Genomic DNA, 17582 nt, shown 5'->3' on the forward strand with positions numbered 1-17582 from the left:
GGGTGGCAGCCACAGGAGACCACAGACCATGAATGGAGCCGAAGCTTTGGGGAGCCAGGGGCACAGGCACAGTGGGAAGGAATGTCTGCCAGGGGGAGGCTGTTTCCAGAGATGTCAGGGCCCAGGCCAAGGCAAAGTGGGGGTGGAGGGGGTGAGGGGGGCCGCAGACCTGGGAAGTGGGGGGAGGGGGAGGGGTGTCTAGAACAGGGAGGTGAGGAGGACCAAGGAGTTGGGGAATCCGAGGGCATGCGTAGTCTCTGAGAGCTGAAGGGGTGGAGAGGCACCCGGGTTTATGGAGAGGCCGATGGCAGCTCAGTGTTTTGGCCGACAGCCCGGGCAGGAGCCACGTCTGTCCGAGGGCCTGACAGAGGAGGAACCAAAGAACAGGCCAGGGTCAAAGAAGAGTGGAAAGCAGAATTCCAAGGAGAGTGAGGGTTGGCAGAAGCCATTCTTGGAACGAGGACTGCTGGAGCGGGGAGCAGCTGGGGGCTGGACGGGCTCTCTCCCGGGGGGCGGCTCAGGGGCTGCCTGAGTGGGAGATGACCTGGGACACTGCCACACAAGCCTGTCTTTGGCTGAGACAACCCGCTCCCCATGCCCCCCGCAGAGCCCCGACCTTCCTGTGCTGTCTCCAGACTCCATGGGCCACTCAGGGCCAAGGGGTCAGCCCACCCTGTTATCAAGCTCCAGGGTGGTCTGGGATCTGTGTCAAACTATCCAACAAAGAACCCAGCCTGGAGCTCAGCAAGCCCCCAGCACCACGTCCTCCAACGGCGGTCCTGGGACTGGGCCGGTGGACGCGTGGGCAGCTGAGGGTGCGCCCTCCCCGAGCCGGGCTCACCGTGGGGGCCGCCAGCAGCAGCATCAGGCCGCAGGTGGAGGCCCTTTTCTGCAGCCGATCCGAGACCACGCCAGCCAGGACTCCACCTGCAGGGAAGCGGGCAGGTCTCGCAGGGGCTCACCCCTTCAGGTCTGCTCCAGCCCAGGGACAGGGAATGGCAGCACCGGCCCTCGCACGGGGGTCCTCAGCAGGGACCTTCCGGCAGGGCCTGGCCTCCTGCAGGCCTGGTTTGGGTGTGGGCGGCAGCGAGGGGCCTGGGAGACATCCTCCCGTGGAAACGAGGTGTTGTCTCGGGGGCCGGGTTTAGGTCAGTCCCCCAAGAGCCCCTGGACCCTGTTGGGGCCTCAACACAGCCCGTCTGTCCCCAACCCATGAGACAGCTCCTACGCCTGAAGGAGCGCCCCTTCAAGTTCAGTGTCAGGCCCAGGAAGGGGGCACGAGACCCTCCCCGAAAGTGAGGGCTGCACTTCTCCCTCTCCATGATTAGCAGGCTCCAGGAGGTCATGTTCGCAGCATAATTATCATAGTTACTTATCCAAGTACAACGAACCACGATGAACTCACCAAAGATTCCACCAACGTCAAACAAGGTGGAGAGCTCCCCGGCTTTTTTGGCATCAAGGTGATCTGTCAAAACAACGATGGGCTAAATGAGGAGGGTGCACTCTCCCGGGTGTCCCTGAGAGGAAGGCCAGGCACCCAGGGGCCACCTCGAGACTCTTGTTTTACAAGCAGGATTTAAACCAAATGTCACTGTGAGCTGACTTGGATGCTTCTAAGAAAGCAGTCATCAGTGGCTAGCAGCACAGAAAGGCAAAAGCTGAACACTCGAACCCCAATAACCTACAGGGTCTGGTTATTGTCGCATCTTGGGGTTCAGTGGTCTCTTAGAGGTGAAGCCACAAAGTTAGATCCTTCATGGAATGGGGGATAGGCTGGCGAAAAGCTGCCTACAAAGAAAGCCCTCCGGTGGCTCTCGTACTAAAAGAGCTTCCTGTAACACATAGCATCTGACTGTAAGGTTTCACATCTGGAAGGACCTGGAAGCTTCTCATATTATCCGAGGAAACGAAAACCAAAGACCTTTCCCAGCACAGAGGCCTCACGATGCCCAGTCTGGAGTCCTGGGCTCCAGGCTCATTGTGAGTTTGGAACTTCACAGTGGATGGAAGTTGGCCTGAAACTACTGGGATATGTGTTCTGCACTCTTCAAACCCTCCCACCTTCTCAAATCACCCCGTCACATAAACCAAGTCTCTGCCTTGTTCCTCTTGGTCCCCTTGGCATCCTGGGCCTAAGGGCTTGGTGGGGTCTCCAACCTTTCCTGCCCCTTCAAGCGTGGGCTCCAAATCCTACACTCAACACCCTCCTCGCCTAAGAACCGGGGCCCCCTTTTTCCTTTCTTGTTGGGTCCCATGCATTGCAGGGGGAGGACGGTACTGTTTCACTGGAACGTTCTGTGGCCACTTGTATCTTCAGTCACTGTCAGCCCCCTAACATTAGAACTCGCCTCCAAAGGGCAGTCTCCAGGCTGGATGATGAGACACCGATTACCTCGGACCCCAGGGCGCGGTTGCTGCTTGCCCATGCTCCAGCACGGGCTGCCCCAGAACACGACGACCCAGCGGGGTCGGCAGCCAAGCCCGGCAGCAATGTGCTCACCACTCAACCCCACAAAGGTGTCGACCCCGGCAGTGAGACGTCCACGGGCCTGTTCTCTCCTTGTCTATTCCACTCTAACGATCAGGTCTGATTTCAAGGTAGGCCTGTACGCTGTGCGTGACTCTGTGCTACCAATCACGTCCGATTTCAAGGTAGGCCTGTATGACGCACATCACAGTGTCCTAACAATCAGGTCTGATTTCAGGCTGGGCCCGTACGCTATACGTGATCCCGTTCTAATGCCTGTGTCTGATTTCAAGGTAGACCTGTATCACTGCACGTGACTTCTGCTCTCCAGACGACAGGAACCAGTGTGCAAAAGGACGCCCAGCCGTAGCTAGTACACAGCACCAACCCGGCCGCCCCCCAGGTGCTCACCTACGCTCGTGATGTACAGCGGCAGCCAGAAGAGGAAGGTGTAGCTGACCAGCTTGGCGAACAGCAGGCACAGAGAGAACTCGACCACGCCCTGCGGAGAGAGCGCTGCGGTCGGCCCCACGCACGGGCCCCATCAGCCAGGGCACACTCTGGGTTACCGAGAGCACTTCAGAGAGAAGAGGAAAAGGAGCCCGGCTTCCGCAGGCCACAGAGCAGCCCCCGTGACGGTGCCACCAGGGGCCTCACGCTCCAGCCTTCGGGGCTTTTTCAAGCGAAGACACGAAGCTCCATTTGTATATGAAATTTCTGCATTCCTAAATATGGGTGATTAGTTCCCCCACATTTTAAATACAGTATGAGCTAAACAAGACATCACTGCAGCCGTATTCAGCCCAGAGATGACCAGTTTGCAACCTCTGGTCCATGCCAAGCAGCACGGATTCCTTTCTTTTAAGACAGCTTATCAACAGAGGCTGGGTTTTTAATTACTTTTCCATAGCAGGCACAAATGACGTGGGTTGCATTTACTCACTGGGATTTTCAAGGCTCCTCCGAAGCTGATGGCAGCCACCCCGCTCCCGCCCTCGGCCGGGAGGATGATGACGTGGTTTGGGTGGGTGCACCCGCTCCCGTCTGACAGCAGCAGGCACTGCATCTCCGGGTCCTGGGCACCCCGCGGGAGGGAAAAGAGAAAAGGGGTTACTTGCCCCCTCGACCTGGTTGAAGTGAGGCCAGAGTTGCTAATGGCTCCTGGCGCCACGATTCTGGTTTCCACTAAAAGTCTTAGGGTCACCTGGGATGACACCCTCAGAGAAGCTGTTTCTCCATAATCAGTGGCTTTAATGAAATACTAATAAAAATGTGCAAGACCCTCAGCCTGGCAAGGCTTCTTTTAGGAACTGATTTGCAAAGTAATTTTAAAAATGAAAAAAATACAATAAAATAGATGCTACACAACCACTGAGAAAAATTGGTAAAGCACTCCCATATAAATGACAGAACTTGCAGTTGCAAAAAAAAAAAAAAAAGGAAATGTTTATGAGATTTTAATGGCCTGGGGAAATGACTTATGACACATTAAATAATGCATCATTCAAAACTGCATTTTCATTGTGATCTCAAAGAATGTTTAAATATCTACCTATATAACTAAGTAACAATAGAATCTATTTCTAGAAAGAAAATCTGAATCAGTAACAGTTATTACCAGCAGGTGGAATTGTGTGATTTTTTATGGCAATGTCAGGAAGAAATTTTTTATATGCTCCTGTATTTGTTTCAGGAGTTCACAATGACACACATCACTAGAAATAGCCAAAAAAACCACATTATTTTAAAATTAATAAACCAATTCTGTTATTTTGTGATTTTGGATATTCTGGACATTCCTGAATGATGAAGTTTGTTTTTGTTAAAGCAAAGAACAGTCATCCCCAACTCAGGGTGGGGTTTCAAACCCTGGCAAGGATGCTCTAAATATGTTCTTTACTAATAAACTATGAAATCAAGGATTTAAAAAGAAACACTTCTATGTATTTTAAAAACTTTCCATGAAATCAAAGAGGTTTTATTGTATTTATCTCACTACCACCTATGCAAGTGGATTCAAAATGTAGTTAAATTAAAAAAAAAAAAAAGAAAATGATCATATCAGTGCCATATTCCTCATTTTGACATTTAGAAAATCCTTCCAGAGAAACACAGAAATCTGGAAAACTGGGTGGCTGGCTGGCGAACGTGTGTGTGCCAAGTCCCTGAGGAGCCGGCTCTCCGGGCAGCTGAGACCCACGCACCGAGACCGGGACCCTGCTCTGAGAGCTGGTCTTTCGAGAAGCATGCTCATACTGAAACAGATGTTCTGATGTTTCCGGACGAATCCGGCGAACACCAAACGTAGACGCAAGGCCACTCTAATGGGAGTTCTGTACAGGTGGAGGAAGTCAGAGAACCAGGCTTGAGTTTGGGAATGAAGCTTCCCCTCGTGGACCAGGCCAGCCATCTAGTTCAGGAGACTGCGTCCATCGTTCTCAGCCCTGGCCGGGCACTGGAAGCACCGGGGGCCCTGTGCAGCCGCGACGTCCAGGCTGCAGCCCAGACCAACGGCACCCGTCTCTGGGGCAGGACCAGGACTTTTAGACACTCCCCACCGGGAGCCAATGTGGCAGTGGAGGACTTGCTGCATCTTTTAAAAACACCAGGCAGGTGGATGAACTGCAGCCATGTAAAGAGAGGAGCGAGGTAAGAGGCTGTGGTCTGACCTGGAGGGCAGTCCTGCCCGGCCACAGGTCGGTGCCAGATCCTGGGGCCTTGCCCAGCCCCCTCCTTCTGGGTGGGTTCAGAGGCGCAGACCCTCTGCTCTTTATCGAAGCAGCCGGGGCTGCCCAGGGGGTGGCCTATGCCTCGTGCCCACTGGCCCTGTGCACAGTCTGGGGTGCTTACAGCCATCAAATTACAGACTTCCAGATTTCCCAGTGTCCAGGAGAGACGGGGGCCTGTGAGGTCATGGTGTTTCTCCAGGAAAAAACAAGGGTGCACTGTAGCCTCCTCATCACAGCAAACAACACACCACGGGGCAGACCAGGGAACCAGGGCTGGGGCCGAGGCAGCCCTCTCCGTGCCTCTGAACCCCTGACTTCCGATGTGTGTCCCCAGAGCCCCCCAGGGGTCCCAGGGAGCCCTTCGTGGGGGCAGGCACAGGGCTCCTGCAGCCACTGCAGCTGCACGCCCACTGTTGAAAGGGAAGGAGGGCTCCCCTGCCAGGAGGAGTCTGTAACCAGCCTGCGCTAGCCCACGGATGACGGGGTACCCTGCGGCTGGCTGAGGCTTGCTGCCGCGGGGTCTGTGCGCTCGGCTCGGCCCATGTGGCAGAACGGCCTTGAGCACTGTACCCCTCACTTGGTGCTTGGTGCTGGTGGAGCCAAGTGGGTTTCAACCACAGCCCATCAGCAGATCTCAGAGAAGCCTGAGGATGATGAGGGCAAGAGGGGACCAGGACAACGGGGTGACTGTCCCTGAGGCCAGCATCAGAAAGCCTGCAGCCCTGGAAGGCGGTTTGCGGGTGGCACCCTCACCTCCCTGCCCCCCGCGCATATGCTTTGTGTATTTCTTCTCCAAACCTTTAAGCGTCAGCCCTGGCACAGAAGAGAGCTAAAGCAGAGCTGCAGGGAAAGGGGGGTCGGTTTGTGGGAGGTTCCACTCTGAGCCCTGAGGATCTAGGCTGGGTCACCCCAGGAGAGGGGTGGCTGGGGTTTCCTGACAAACACGACACCTGCCTGCTGACGGGAGCGCTGGGTCCCAGGTGTGCACTGTCCCTGCCAGGTGAGGGTCAGGGACTGCAGTGGAGCCGGCTGCCGGGGAGCCTGTGAGGGGCTGTGACAGGGGACACCCAGCACCCGCCAGGCAGTGGCTATGTCCCAGATGGTCTGACGGGGCCAGGCCCAAAACGAGACCCGGCGGAGTCTCTAAAGGCAGAACTGCCCCTTTGGGAACCTGGGAGTCAGTCGACTTCCAAAGAAGGGACAGGAAAGGACAAGGAGAAGCTATACCCCAAAGACAAGGCAAGTCTTACTCATCAGGAGCTACCCCAGCAAGGGGGCCTGGGAACAGACTCCAAACCAGAAGGTAAGCTGTCAGGAGCAGAGAGGGACGATGGCCAGGGGGACGCGGATTTCGGACCTGGGTTTTCAACTAAACTCACAAGTGAGTGGTGACTTTAAGTCAAGTCAGATAAGTAATCACAGCCTACACTCTCCCTAAAACCCAAGAACCAAGGTCTCCAAGTCAAGATACCATTTCTCCCTCTTCCAAAATTTCAACCACCACAAATGAACTTCTCCAGGCAACAAACAAGGGAGAAAAGGTAAGGGGCTTGTTCAGTGCATTATCCTTTAAGCTCTTTGATTTAAAAAGGAAAGAAAATAACTTGCAGTTTCAATGATTAAAACCAATTCTAATAAACTGTAAAAATGCACCACCCTAAAGCAGGGGGTTCAGAATATAATAGGGTGCTGCATTGGAACTCTGTACTTGATACATGATAAAAAATCAACAAACCCTGGACAAGCCTCAAGTTGCCGCCGTCTGAGTGGAGGGAGGCGGGGAGGGTGGGGGACGGCCCGAGCCCTGGGGAGGCTGCCAGGCTGGCACCATGGCCCCCCAGGCCGGTGGCTCAGCACCCCTGTGCCTCATCCCCTCATCTGTAACCTGGGGACACAGGAGAGAGGAGGGGTGGAAGGCGATGTTCCACCTTTCTCTCCCTCCAGCACCTTCCATCGGCCCCTGCCGTGAACTCCGGGCTCCCGTGCACCCAGGCCCCAGCTCCTTCTGCCCGAAGGCCTCTTTGCCCAGGGACCTGCACTCTGCCCCCACTTCCTTGACAGCTCCCCTCAAGGCCACCTCCTGAGGGACGCCTTCCCCGATTGAAAGAGGCCTGCCCTCCCCTCTCCTGGGGAGAGGATGTGTCCCCTGGCACCTGGCGTCCCCTGACACGGGGTCTCCGCAGCTTTGCGTCTGTCCTGCCTCCTCCCTGCTGCAGGGCACGCACCTGAGGGCAGGGGCGCCAGGTGTTCAGAGCTCCAGCCTCACCTGGGCCGCGCCCAGCACACCATGTGCCAACACAGAGCTGATGAATAAATGAATCGCTCCAAAAATCAAACCTGATCTGGAAACTTAAGAAGTCTCCCGCGGCTCGGACACACTTCCCGGTGGCATCCACTGGACTTACCGTGGGCTTGCTCTTTTCCTGGGCTGACACTGGCTTCTGGAGTCTTAATCTGTTTGTCCCATTCTCGTAGGCTTTTGGATGCTGAGAGAAAAGATTTTAATTAGCCCAATTACCAAATCAACAGCCAGAAATTAAACCCGACTTTACTGTAGCAAGGCTACTGTGCTCACAGAAAAAGACCAAGGGAGACAGAAGTCAAGCAATTAAAATGAAACAACGGGCTGATCACTTTAACCTTTGGGCCCCAGACCCTCAGAAAACAGAAGGGAAAAATAAAATCCTTTCTTGGAGGATAATCCAAGACCAATGTTTATGGAGATGTAAAAATACCCACTAAGGGAGCACACTATGTAATTTAACTTGTGTGGTCAGCTTATTCAAATACCATAATTACATGGAACTCTGAACAGGGAGTGAAATATGGTTGGATTGTACAGGTTAGTGTGAAGCCCCGATACATCCCAGAGTAATCTGAGCAGAGAATAAAAACGTATTTGCAAAGCCCCTCTGAGGGACTGGGGGAAAATGTGGAAATAATAAAACTTCCCCACCCGGGGAATTGCTGATAGACTCACAAGCTTTGAGGGTTACCAGTTTAGTGGGTTGAGCCCTCGATCGTGGGACTTGCCCTTATGAACCTTTTTACTGCAAAGGAGAGCCTAGGCCTCCCTATAATCGTGCCTAAGAGCCTCCTCCTGAGCGCCTCTTTGTTGCTCAGATGTGGCCCTCTCTCTCTCTCTCTAGCTAAGCCAACTCAGCAGGTGAACTCGCTGCCCTCCCCCCTCTGTGGGACCTGACTCCCAGGGGTGTAAATCTCCCTGGCAATGCAGGATATGACTCCCGGGGATGAATCTGGACCCAGCATTGTGGGACTGAGAACATCTTGTTGACCAAAAAGGGGAAATGAAATGAAACAAAATAAAGTTTCAGTGGCTGAGAGATTTCAAATGGAGTCGGGAGGTCACTCTGGAGGTTGTTCTTATGAATTTTATAGATATTCCTTTTTAGTTACTAGTATTAGAATAGCTAGAATACCTGAAACTGTTGAACTGCAACCCAGTAGCCTTGATTCTTGAATATGATCATATAACTATGTAGCTTACACTGTGTGACTGTGTGATTGTGAAAGCCTTGTGGATCACACTCCCTTTATCCATTGTACGGACAGATGAGTAGAAAAATGGGGACAAAAAGTAAATGAGTAATAGAGAGGGATGGGGGGATGGGATGTTTTGGGTATTCTTTTTTACTTTTTTATTCTTATTCTTTTTGTGGTAATAAAAATGTTCAAAAACTGTGGTGATGAATGCACAACTATATAATGGTGCTGTGTGCACTCTGGATGACTGTATGGTATGTGAATATATCTCAGTAAAATTGAATTTAAAAAAATACCCACTAAGGGAGCTGAACTCTCCTTAGAGGCTCTGATATCTTTTTAAAAGTTTTTGAAATTAAAAAGGCCTTTAGCAATAATAGAGGCCAATATTTTTCCTTAACAGGTGAGGAAGCAGAGCGCTTCCTCGTCAGCCATCTGATTCAGAAGGAAGAAATTCCCTCCCTAGGGATCAGACACGGCCTGTGCAACCACCAGGCAATGGCCCCTCACCCTGGGGGCAGAGTGGGCAGGGACACCCCTGCCTGGCTGCACAGCAAAACTCTCAGCAATCGTTCCCACCATCATCGCCCGCTACCCACTGGGAAGATGGAGAAACAAAGGCAGTTTCTTGAGCACTAAATTAAAGGCACCGTTTCCAGCTCATCCTTCCTAAAGGGAAGAATTAATGGTTCCAAAAATAAGTTTTGAAATTCTCTGATGTTTTGTAAAATTTCATTGCTGTTTATGAAATGGTTGAATAAACCAACTCTTAAAATAAGGAATTCTTCTATATTGAAAAAGATGCTATTTACTCACACTAGCCTAAATCATACAAACCACTTCCTAAGGCTCAGGGGGCAGGCAATTTCCATTTCTAGCACTAGTTCTGGATTGGCTTTGAGGGAAAACCCCCAGTATGTGAAGCTATGAACGAGATCTGGAACCAAAGCCCCAGGAGTGCCCGGAAGGTAGAACACACAGGGTATTGGCACATTTAATAAACTCTTTTCAGATCAATAGCTAGTCCCACCCTTTAAATTTAGAGGCCTTTTACGTGAAAAGCTATCTGGAGGTTAAAAAAAGCATAGTGATCACATCATTGGAAAATACAGCAATATAGCATTTAAAATTAAGAGTGTATTTTGCATTCAGAGAGCCTGTGGCCTCGGGGTGCCTGGGTCAGGCTCACCAGGCAGGGCCGGGCAGCCCTCTGCCGCTGCCCAGTGATAGAACAATGACCCCTGACTCTCCAGACCGACAGCAGAGATGCCCCTTGCTCCCCAGCACTCGGGCCCCCTGTTGTGCAGAGACTGCCAGAATTGTGGGTGTCTTCCTCTTCCATGTCAACAGAGTCCCTGCTTTTCCGCCAGGACCACGGCACCCCTTGCAGGCTCGAAGGAGAAAGACAACAAACCGAAACAACAAGGTGGGGAACCCGAATTAAAAGAGGCTTCCGAGGCACATCAGCCAGAAGCAAAGTGTGGGCCTGTTTGGGTCGTAAATGTTAAAATGTTTACAAGATGACTGGGGAGTCTGAGCAGTGACTAGATACCTAACGATATAAAGGGTGATTGTTTTTGTTTTGAAATATAACAGCTTTTTGAGATATGATACACATCCTATACTATTTGCCCATTAAAGTGTGCAAGACAGTGGTTTTTAGGACGTTTGCAGAGTTGTGCAATAGTCGCCGAGGGGGTCAGTGCCGAGGGGAGGCTGGCACTGGGCAGGGTGGGGGTGGGGTGGAGGTGGGGGGGAGGGGTGGGCCGCTAACTGTGGCCCCGGGAAGGCAGAAGGCAAGTGTGCAGAAGCAGGCAGGGGGCGGATTTAGTCGTGCAAGTGCTGGTGGTTGCTTCCACTTCTCAGAGGCCCTTCTCCAGCAGAGTGCGAGGCAGAGAGTGGAGACGACAGCAGGAAGCCAGAGGACCCGGGGCATGTGCTCCGGGAAAGGGCCTGCGCCCCGAGGGCTGCAGACCCCAATCTATCGCGACATCAACAGCTCACAGCGTGTTTCTCTCCCGCCGCACTGCGTCACGTCCCGAGGGTCAGCCCCTTCCTCGGGGTCCCCTCGGCCCTGGAGTTCTGAACCGACTGCAGCACCTGCCCGTTAGGGTCAGCCCTTCCTCAACTGCCAGTGTGTGAGGGTGGGCACATCCGTCCTTGCTGCGTCATCCCCTTGACCCTGCTCATAGGGGTGGCAGCGCCCGGCAAGCTGCCCACGGCCCCAGAAGGTGACGGGGACGAGAGCTTACCGTGGGCCGGCTGGAGGAGAACCGGAGGTCTCTGGGATCTGAAACAAAAACAGGAAAGCAGTTTGCGTCGATGTTTAACAGGTCGGCCGACACAGGAGAGTGCCCCTGAAATCACAGAGCCTCGTCAGCTTTTACCACATCAGCAGGCATCTGGGAGCAGAGGGAGGCCGGCTGGAGGCTGGCTTGACCAGCCGGAACACGGGGGCCCTGCCCGCCCCTCGCCCAGGGTGCACAGGGCCTTGCGGAGAAGAGGTGGGTGGGAAGGAGAGGCGACACGGAGGACGGGGCCGTCCGGACGGGGCAGGCTGTGACGAGGGACAGGGTGCCCCCGAGGCCGGGAGCTGTGCTTTCTGGAAGGCCGGCCCCCGGCCATGGCCAGGAGGAAACGGAAGCTCTCATAGTGCCGCGATGGAGGCTGAGAAGACACTGATGGGAGGTGTTCCCCACACTTGAGTAATCCTCAGACGCTTTGCAAAGAGAAGTTCTCAGAGACCCCTGAGGATACATTTTCCCCACCTGACTCCCAGGGGTGTAATCTCCCTCGCAAAGTGGGACATGACTCCCAGGAATGAGCCTGGACCTGGCATCATGGGATTGAGAGAGCCTTCCTGACCAAAAGGGGGAAGAGAAATGGAATAAAATATAGCGTCACGGTATTGTAAGTACACTGAACAAAGATGTCTGTGAGTAAAGCTGAAAGAGGTGGGATAGGAGAATGTATGACAGCAGAGGTAAAGATAGATGATAAAGACTGGGACTGTATAACGTGGCAAAAACTGGAGTGGCCAATGACTGTTACTAAATATACAAATATAAAAATGTTTTTGCATGTGGGAAAGCAAATGAATGTCAACCATGTAGAAATTTGAAAAGGGGATGGTATTGAGGAAAAAACATAATCAAAGCCAACTGGAGTCTATGGTCAACAGTAACATTGTAATATACCTCCATTAAATGTAACAAAGGCAATATGCCAATGCTAAATGTATATGAGGGGGATATAGGGGAGGAATATGGGATTCTTGGTAGCGGTGTTATTTGCTGTCCTTACTAGTATATTGTATTGTATGACATGTTATTTTTCTTTTTATCATTTTTTTCTTATTGCTAAAAAAAAAAACAAAACAATTTTTCTTGTAGTAATCAGTATGCTCAAGTGCTGATTGTGGTGATAAATGTACAACTTTATGATGATACCATGAACAACTGATTGTACACTGTGGATAAATGTATGGTATGTGAATATAACTGTATAAAATTGTAGGAAAATATATATATAGGAGTAAAAGTGTTGGAGAAAACATGGTGAGAGGGATGATGCCTCACCAATAGGGACTAACTACAATGTGTAAACTCAGAATTGAATCTTAGAACACAGCCTAACGTGGACATAATAATTGTAATAGTCCCTAGATTGTAAGCTCTTACAGCAGTTAACTCTGTCCCTGAATTGTAATGCCTGTCTCTAAACTTTGAGATGCTGATCCCCTAGTGTATAACCTGATTGGTCTCTGGAACAATGCGTATCTCTGAGACACCTGAAACTCAGAGCTAGAGCTCGGCAGATATGAATGTCAGTATTAGTGCATACAGCCACTGTCAAAAAAAAAAAAAAAAAAAAAAAGGCTGAAAAAGAGCCCAGACTTCAATTAGTGATATGAATGAAGCAGGTCTGGTTAAGACCAGGGCAAGCCAGGCCAAAGGGTAAAGGTAGAAACTGATTCTGTTTTAAAACTTCAACTTCCATATGAGACCAAGGGAATAGATATCTATTTGGTACAGGATCTAAATTTTCTAAACTGTACAACTCTACAGTCGATTTGTTCAAACACCACAATTCCATGGAACTTTGAATAGAAGTGAGATACGGTAGGTTAGTATAGGCTGGAGTGAAATAGTGACACATCCCAGAGTAATTTGGGCAGATAATAAAAAATATATTTACAGCCTCCCCCTCCCCAGCCCCGAGGATCTGGGGGAAGGTGCGGATGTGTTGGACATCCTCACCTGGACTGGTGTTGATGTTGTCACAAACATTGGGACTGGCGGTTTGATGTGCTGAGCCCTCGAGCATGGGACTTGCCTTTATGAAGCTCATTACCGCAAAGGAGAGTCTAAACTTGCATGTAATGGTGCCTAAGAGTCTCCCCCTGAGTACCTCTTTGTTGCTCAGATGTGGCCCTCTCTCTCTCTAACTGAGCCATCTCGACAGGTGAACTCGCTGCCCTCCCCCCTACGTGGGACCCGACTCCCAGGGGTGTAAATCTCCCTGGCAATGCAGAATATGACTCCCGGGGATGAATGTGGACCCGGCATCGTGGGACTGAGAGTATCTTCTTGACCAAAAGGGGGATGCAAAATGAGACAAAATAGTTTCAGTGGCTGAGAGATTTCAAATGGAGTCGAGAGGACACTCTGGTGGACATTCTTATGCATTATATAGATAACACCTCTTAGGTTTTAATGTATTGGAATAGCTAGAAGTAAATACCTGAAGCTACCAAACTCCAACCCAGCAGTCTGGACTCCTGAAGACAATTCTATAATAATGTAGATTACAAGGGGTGACAGTGTGATTGTGAAGACCTTGTGGATCACACCCCTTTTATCTAGTGTAAGGATGAGCAGATAAATGGGTATAAAAACTAAAGGACAGTCGAGGCGGGGCAAGATGGCAGACTGGTGAGCTGTATGTTTTAGTTACTCCTCCAGGAAAGTAGGTAAAAAGCCAGGAACTGCGTGGACTGGACACCACAGAGCAATCTGTCTTTGGGCATACTTCATACAACACTCATGAAAACGTGGAACTGCTGAGATCAGCGAAATCTGTAAGTTTTTGCGGCCAGGGGACCCGCGCCCCCCCCCTGCCAGGCTCAGTCCCGGGGGAGGAGGGGCTGTCAGCTCCGGGAAGGAGAAGGGAGAATTGCAGTGGCTGCTCTTATCGGAAACTCATTCTACTGATTCAAACTCCAACCATAGATAGACTGAGACCAGACACCAGAGACTCTGAGAGCAGCCAGCCCAGCAGAGAGGAGACAGACATAGAAAAAAAACAACACGAAAAACTCCAAAATAAAAGCAGAGGATTTTTGGAGTTCTGGTGAACACAGAAAGGGGAAGGGCGGAGATCAGGCCTTGAGGCGCATATGCAAATCCCGAAGCAAGGCTGATCTCTCTGCCCTGTGCACCTTTCCTTAATGGCCCTGGTTGCTTTGTCTATTAGCATTTCAATAACCCATTAGATCTCTGAGGAGGGCCGTTTTTTTTTTTTTTTTTTTTTTTTTTTTTTAAATCCTTTTTGCTTTTTCTAAAACAATTACTCTAAGAAGCTCAATACAGAAAGCTTCAAAGAATTGAAATTTGGGCACGTCAAGTCAAGAGCAGAACTAAGAGAGCTCTGAGACAAAAGGCAATATTCCAGTGGCTGAGAAAATTCACTAAACAACACAACTTCCCAAGAAAAGGGGGGTGTCTGCTCACAGCCACCATCCTGGTGGACAGGAAACACTCCTGCCCATCGCCAGCCCCATAGCCCAGAGCTGCCCCAGACAACCCAGTGTGACGGAAGTGCTTCAAATAACAGGCACACACCACAAAACTGGGCGTGGACATTAGCCTTCCCTGCAACCTCAGCTGAATGTCCCAGAGCTGGGAAGGGGGAGCAGTGTGAATTAACAGAGCCCCATTCAGCCATCATTTGAGCAGACTGGGAGCCTCCCAACACAGCCCAGCAGCCCAGAACTGCCCTGGGGGGACGGCACTCACCTGTGACATAGCACAGTCATCCCTCAACAGAGGACCCGGGGTGCACAGCCTGGAAGAGGGGCCCACTTGCAAGTCTCAGGAGCCATACGCCAATACCAAAGACTTGTGGGTCAGTGGCAGAGACAAACTGTGGCAGGACTGAACTGAAGGATTAGACTATTGCAGCAGCTTTAAAACTCTAGGATCATCAGGGAGATTTCATTGTTAGGGCCACCCCCCCCTCCCCGACTGCCCAGAAACACGCCCCACATACAGGGCAGGCAACACCAACTACACACGCAAGCTTGGTACACCAATTGGGCCCCACAAGACTCACTCCCCCACTCACCAAAAAGGCTAAGCAGGGGAGATCTGGCTTGTGCAGAACAGGTGGCTCGTGGACGCCACCTGCTGGTTAGTTAGAGAAAGTGTACTCCACGAAGCTGTAGATCTGATAAATTAGAGATAAGGACTTCAACTGGTCTACAAACCCTAAAAGAACCCTATCAAGTTCAGCAAATGCCACGAGGCCAAAAACAACAGAAAATTATAAAGCATATGAAAAAACCAGATGATATGGATAACCCAAGCCCAAGCACCCAAATCAAAAGACCAGAAGAGACACACCACCTAGAGCAGCTACTCAAAGAACTAAAGATGAACAATGAGACCCTAGTACGGGATATGAAGGAAATCAAGAAGACCCTAGAAGAGCATAAAGAAGACATTGCAAGACTAAATAAAAAAATGGATGATCTTATGGAAATTAAAGAAACTGTTGACCAAATTAAAAAGATTCTGGACACTCATAGTACAAGACTAGAGGAAGTTGAACAACGAATCAGTGACCTGGAAGATGACAGAATGGAAAATGAAAGCATAAAAGAAAGAATGGGGAAAAAAATTGAAAAACTCGAAATGGACCTCAGGGATATGATAGATAATATGAAACGTCCGAATATAAGACTCATTGGTGTCCCAGAAGGGGAAGAAAAGGGTAAAGGTCTAGGAAGAGTATTCAAAGAAATTGTTGGGGAAAACTTCCCAAATCTTCTAAACAACATAAATACACAAATCATAAATGCTCAGCGAACTCCAAATAGAATAAATCCAAAAAAACCCACTCCGAGACATATACTGATCACACTGCCAAACATAGAAGAGAAGGAGCAAGTTCTGAAAGCAGCAAGAGAAAAGCAATTCACCACATACAAAGGAAACAGCATAAGACTAAGTAGTGACTAGTCAGCAGCCACCATGGAGGCAAGAAGGCAGTGGCACGATATATTTAAAATTCTGAGTGAGAGGAAATTCCAGCCAAGAATACTTTATCCAGCAAAGCTCTCCTTCAAATTTGAGGGAGAGCTTAAATTTTTCACAGACAAAGAAATGCTGAGAGAATTTGCTAACAAGAGACCTGCCCTACTGGAGATACTAAAGGGAGCCCTACAGACAGAGAAACAAAGACAGGACAGAGAGACCTGGAGAAAGGTTCAGTACTAAAGAGATTCGGTATGGGTACAATAAAGGATATTAATAGAGAGAGGGAAAAATATGGCAAACATAATCCAAAGGATAAGATGGCCGATTCAAGAAATGCCTTCACGGTTTTAACGTTGAATGTAAATGGATTAAACTCCCCAATTAAAAGATATAGATTCGCAGAATGGATCAAAAAAAAATGAACCATCAATATGTTGCATACAAGAGACTCATCTTAGACACAGGGACACAAAGAAACTGAAAGTGAAAGGATGGAAAAAAATATTTCATGCAAGCTACAGCCAAAAGAAAGCAGGTGTAGCAATATTAATCTCAGATAAAATAGACTTCAAATGCAGGGATGTTTTGAGAGACAAAGAAGGCCACTACATACTAATAAAAGGGGCAATTCAGCAAGAAGAAATAACAATCGTAAATGTCTATGCACCCAATCAAGGTGCCACAAAATACATGAGAGAAACATTGGCAAAACTAAAGGAAGCAATTGATGTTTCCACAATAATTGTGGGAGACTTCAACACATCACTCTCTCCTATAGATAGATCAACCAGACAGAAGACCAATAAGGAAATTGAAAACCTAAACAATCTGATAAATGAATTAGATTTAACAGACATCTACAGGACATTACATCCCAAATCACCAGGATACACATACTTTTCTAGTGCTCACGGAACTTTCTCCAGAATAGATCATATGCTGGGACATAAAACAAGCCTCAATAAATTTAAAAAGATTGAAATTATTCAAAGCACATTCTCTGACCACAATGGAATACAATTAGAAGTCAATAACCATCAGAGACTTAGAAAATTCACAAATACCTGGAGGTTAAACAACACACTCCTAAACAATCAGTGGGTTAAAGAAGAAATAGCAAGAGAAATTGCTAAATATATAGAGACGAATGAAAATGAGAACACAACATACCAAAACCTATGGGATGCAGCAAAAGCAGTGCTAAGGGGGAAATTTATAGCACTAAACGCATATATTAAAAAGGAAGAAAGAGCCAAAATCAAAGAACTAATGGATCAACTGAAGAAGCTAGAAAATGAACAGCAAACCAATCCTAAACCAAGTACAAGAAAAGAAATAACAAGGATTAAAGCAGAAATAAATGACATAGAGAACAAAAAAACAATAGAAAGGATAAATATCACCAAAAGTTGGTTCTTTGAGAAGATCAACAAGATTGACAAGCCCCTAGCTAGACTGACAAAATCAAAAAGAGAGAAGACCCATATAAACAAAATAATGAATGAAAAAGGTAACATAACTGCAGATCCTGAAGAAATTAAAAAAATTATAAGAGGATATTATGAACAACTGTATGGCAACAAACTGGATAATGTAGAAGAAATGGACAATTTCCTGGAA

The 17582-nt window shown here is 49.2% G+C and overlaps 1 protein-coding gene across 9 annotated transcripts in view; it reads right to left on the reverse strand.

The window, feature by feature from the left end:
* The window catches only part of SLC37A1 (solute carrier family 37 member 1), a 96240-nt gene that overhangs the window by 12684 nt on the left and 65974 nt on the right, over positions 1–17582 (reverse strand). For all 9 annotated transcript variants that reach the window (XR_005216031.1, XR_005216030.1, XR_005216027.1 and 6 more), the window contains exons 9-14: positions 10956–10993; positions 7605–7685; positions 3414–3545; positions 2882–2972; positions 1406–1468; positions 842–927 (exon numbers count right to left, since the gene is read on the reverse strand). Coding sequence is in view for 2 of the 9 variants with exons in the window: in XM_037831280.1 (XP_037687208.1) it covers positions 842–927; positions 1406–1468; positions 2882–2972; positions 3414–3545; positions 7605–7685; positions 10956–10993 (491 nt within the window). In the remaining 7 variants the exon portion in view is untranslated. The remainder of the gene's footprint in view (positions 1–841; positions 928–1405; positions 1469–2881; positions 2973–3413; positions 3546–7604; positions 7686–10955; positions 10994–17582) is intronic.

Source organism: Choloepus didactylus, chromosome 1 (genome assembly GCF_015220235.1).
Source record: "Choloepus didactylus isolate mChoDid1 chromosome 1, mChoDid1.pri, whole genome shotgun sequence".
NCBI classification, from domain to species: Eukaryota; Metazoa; Chordata; class Mammalia; order Pilosa; family Megalonychidae; genus Choloepus; species Choloepus didactylus.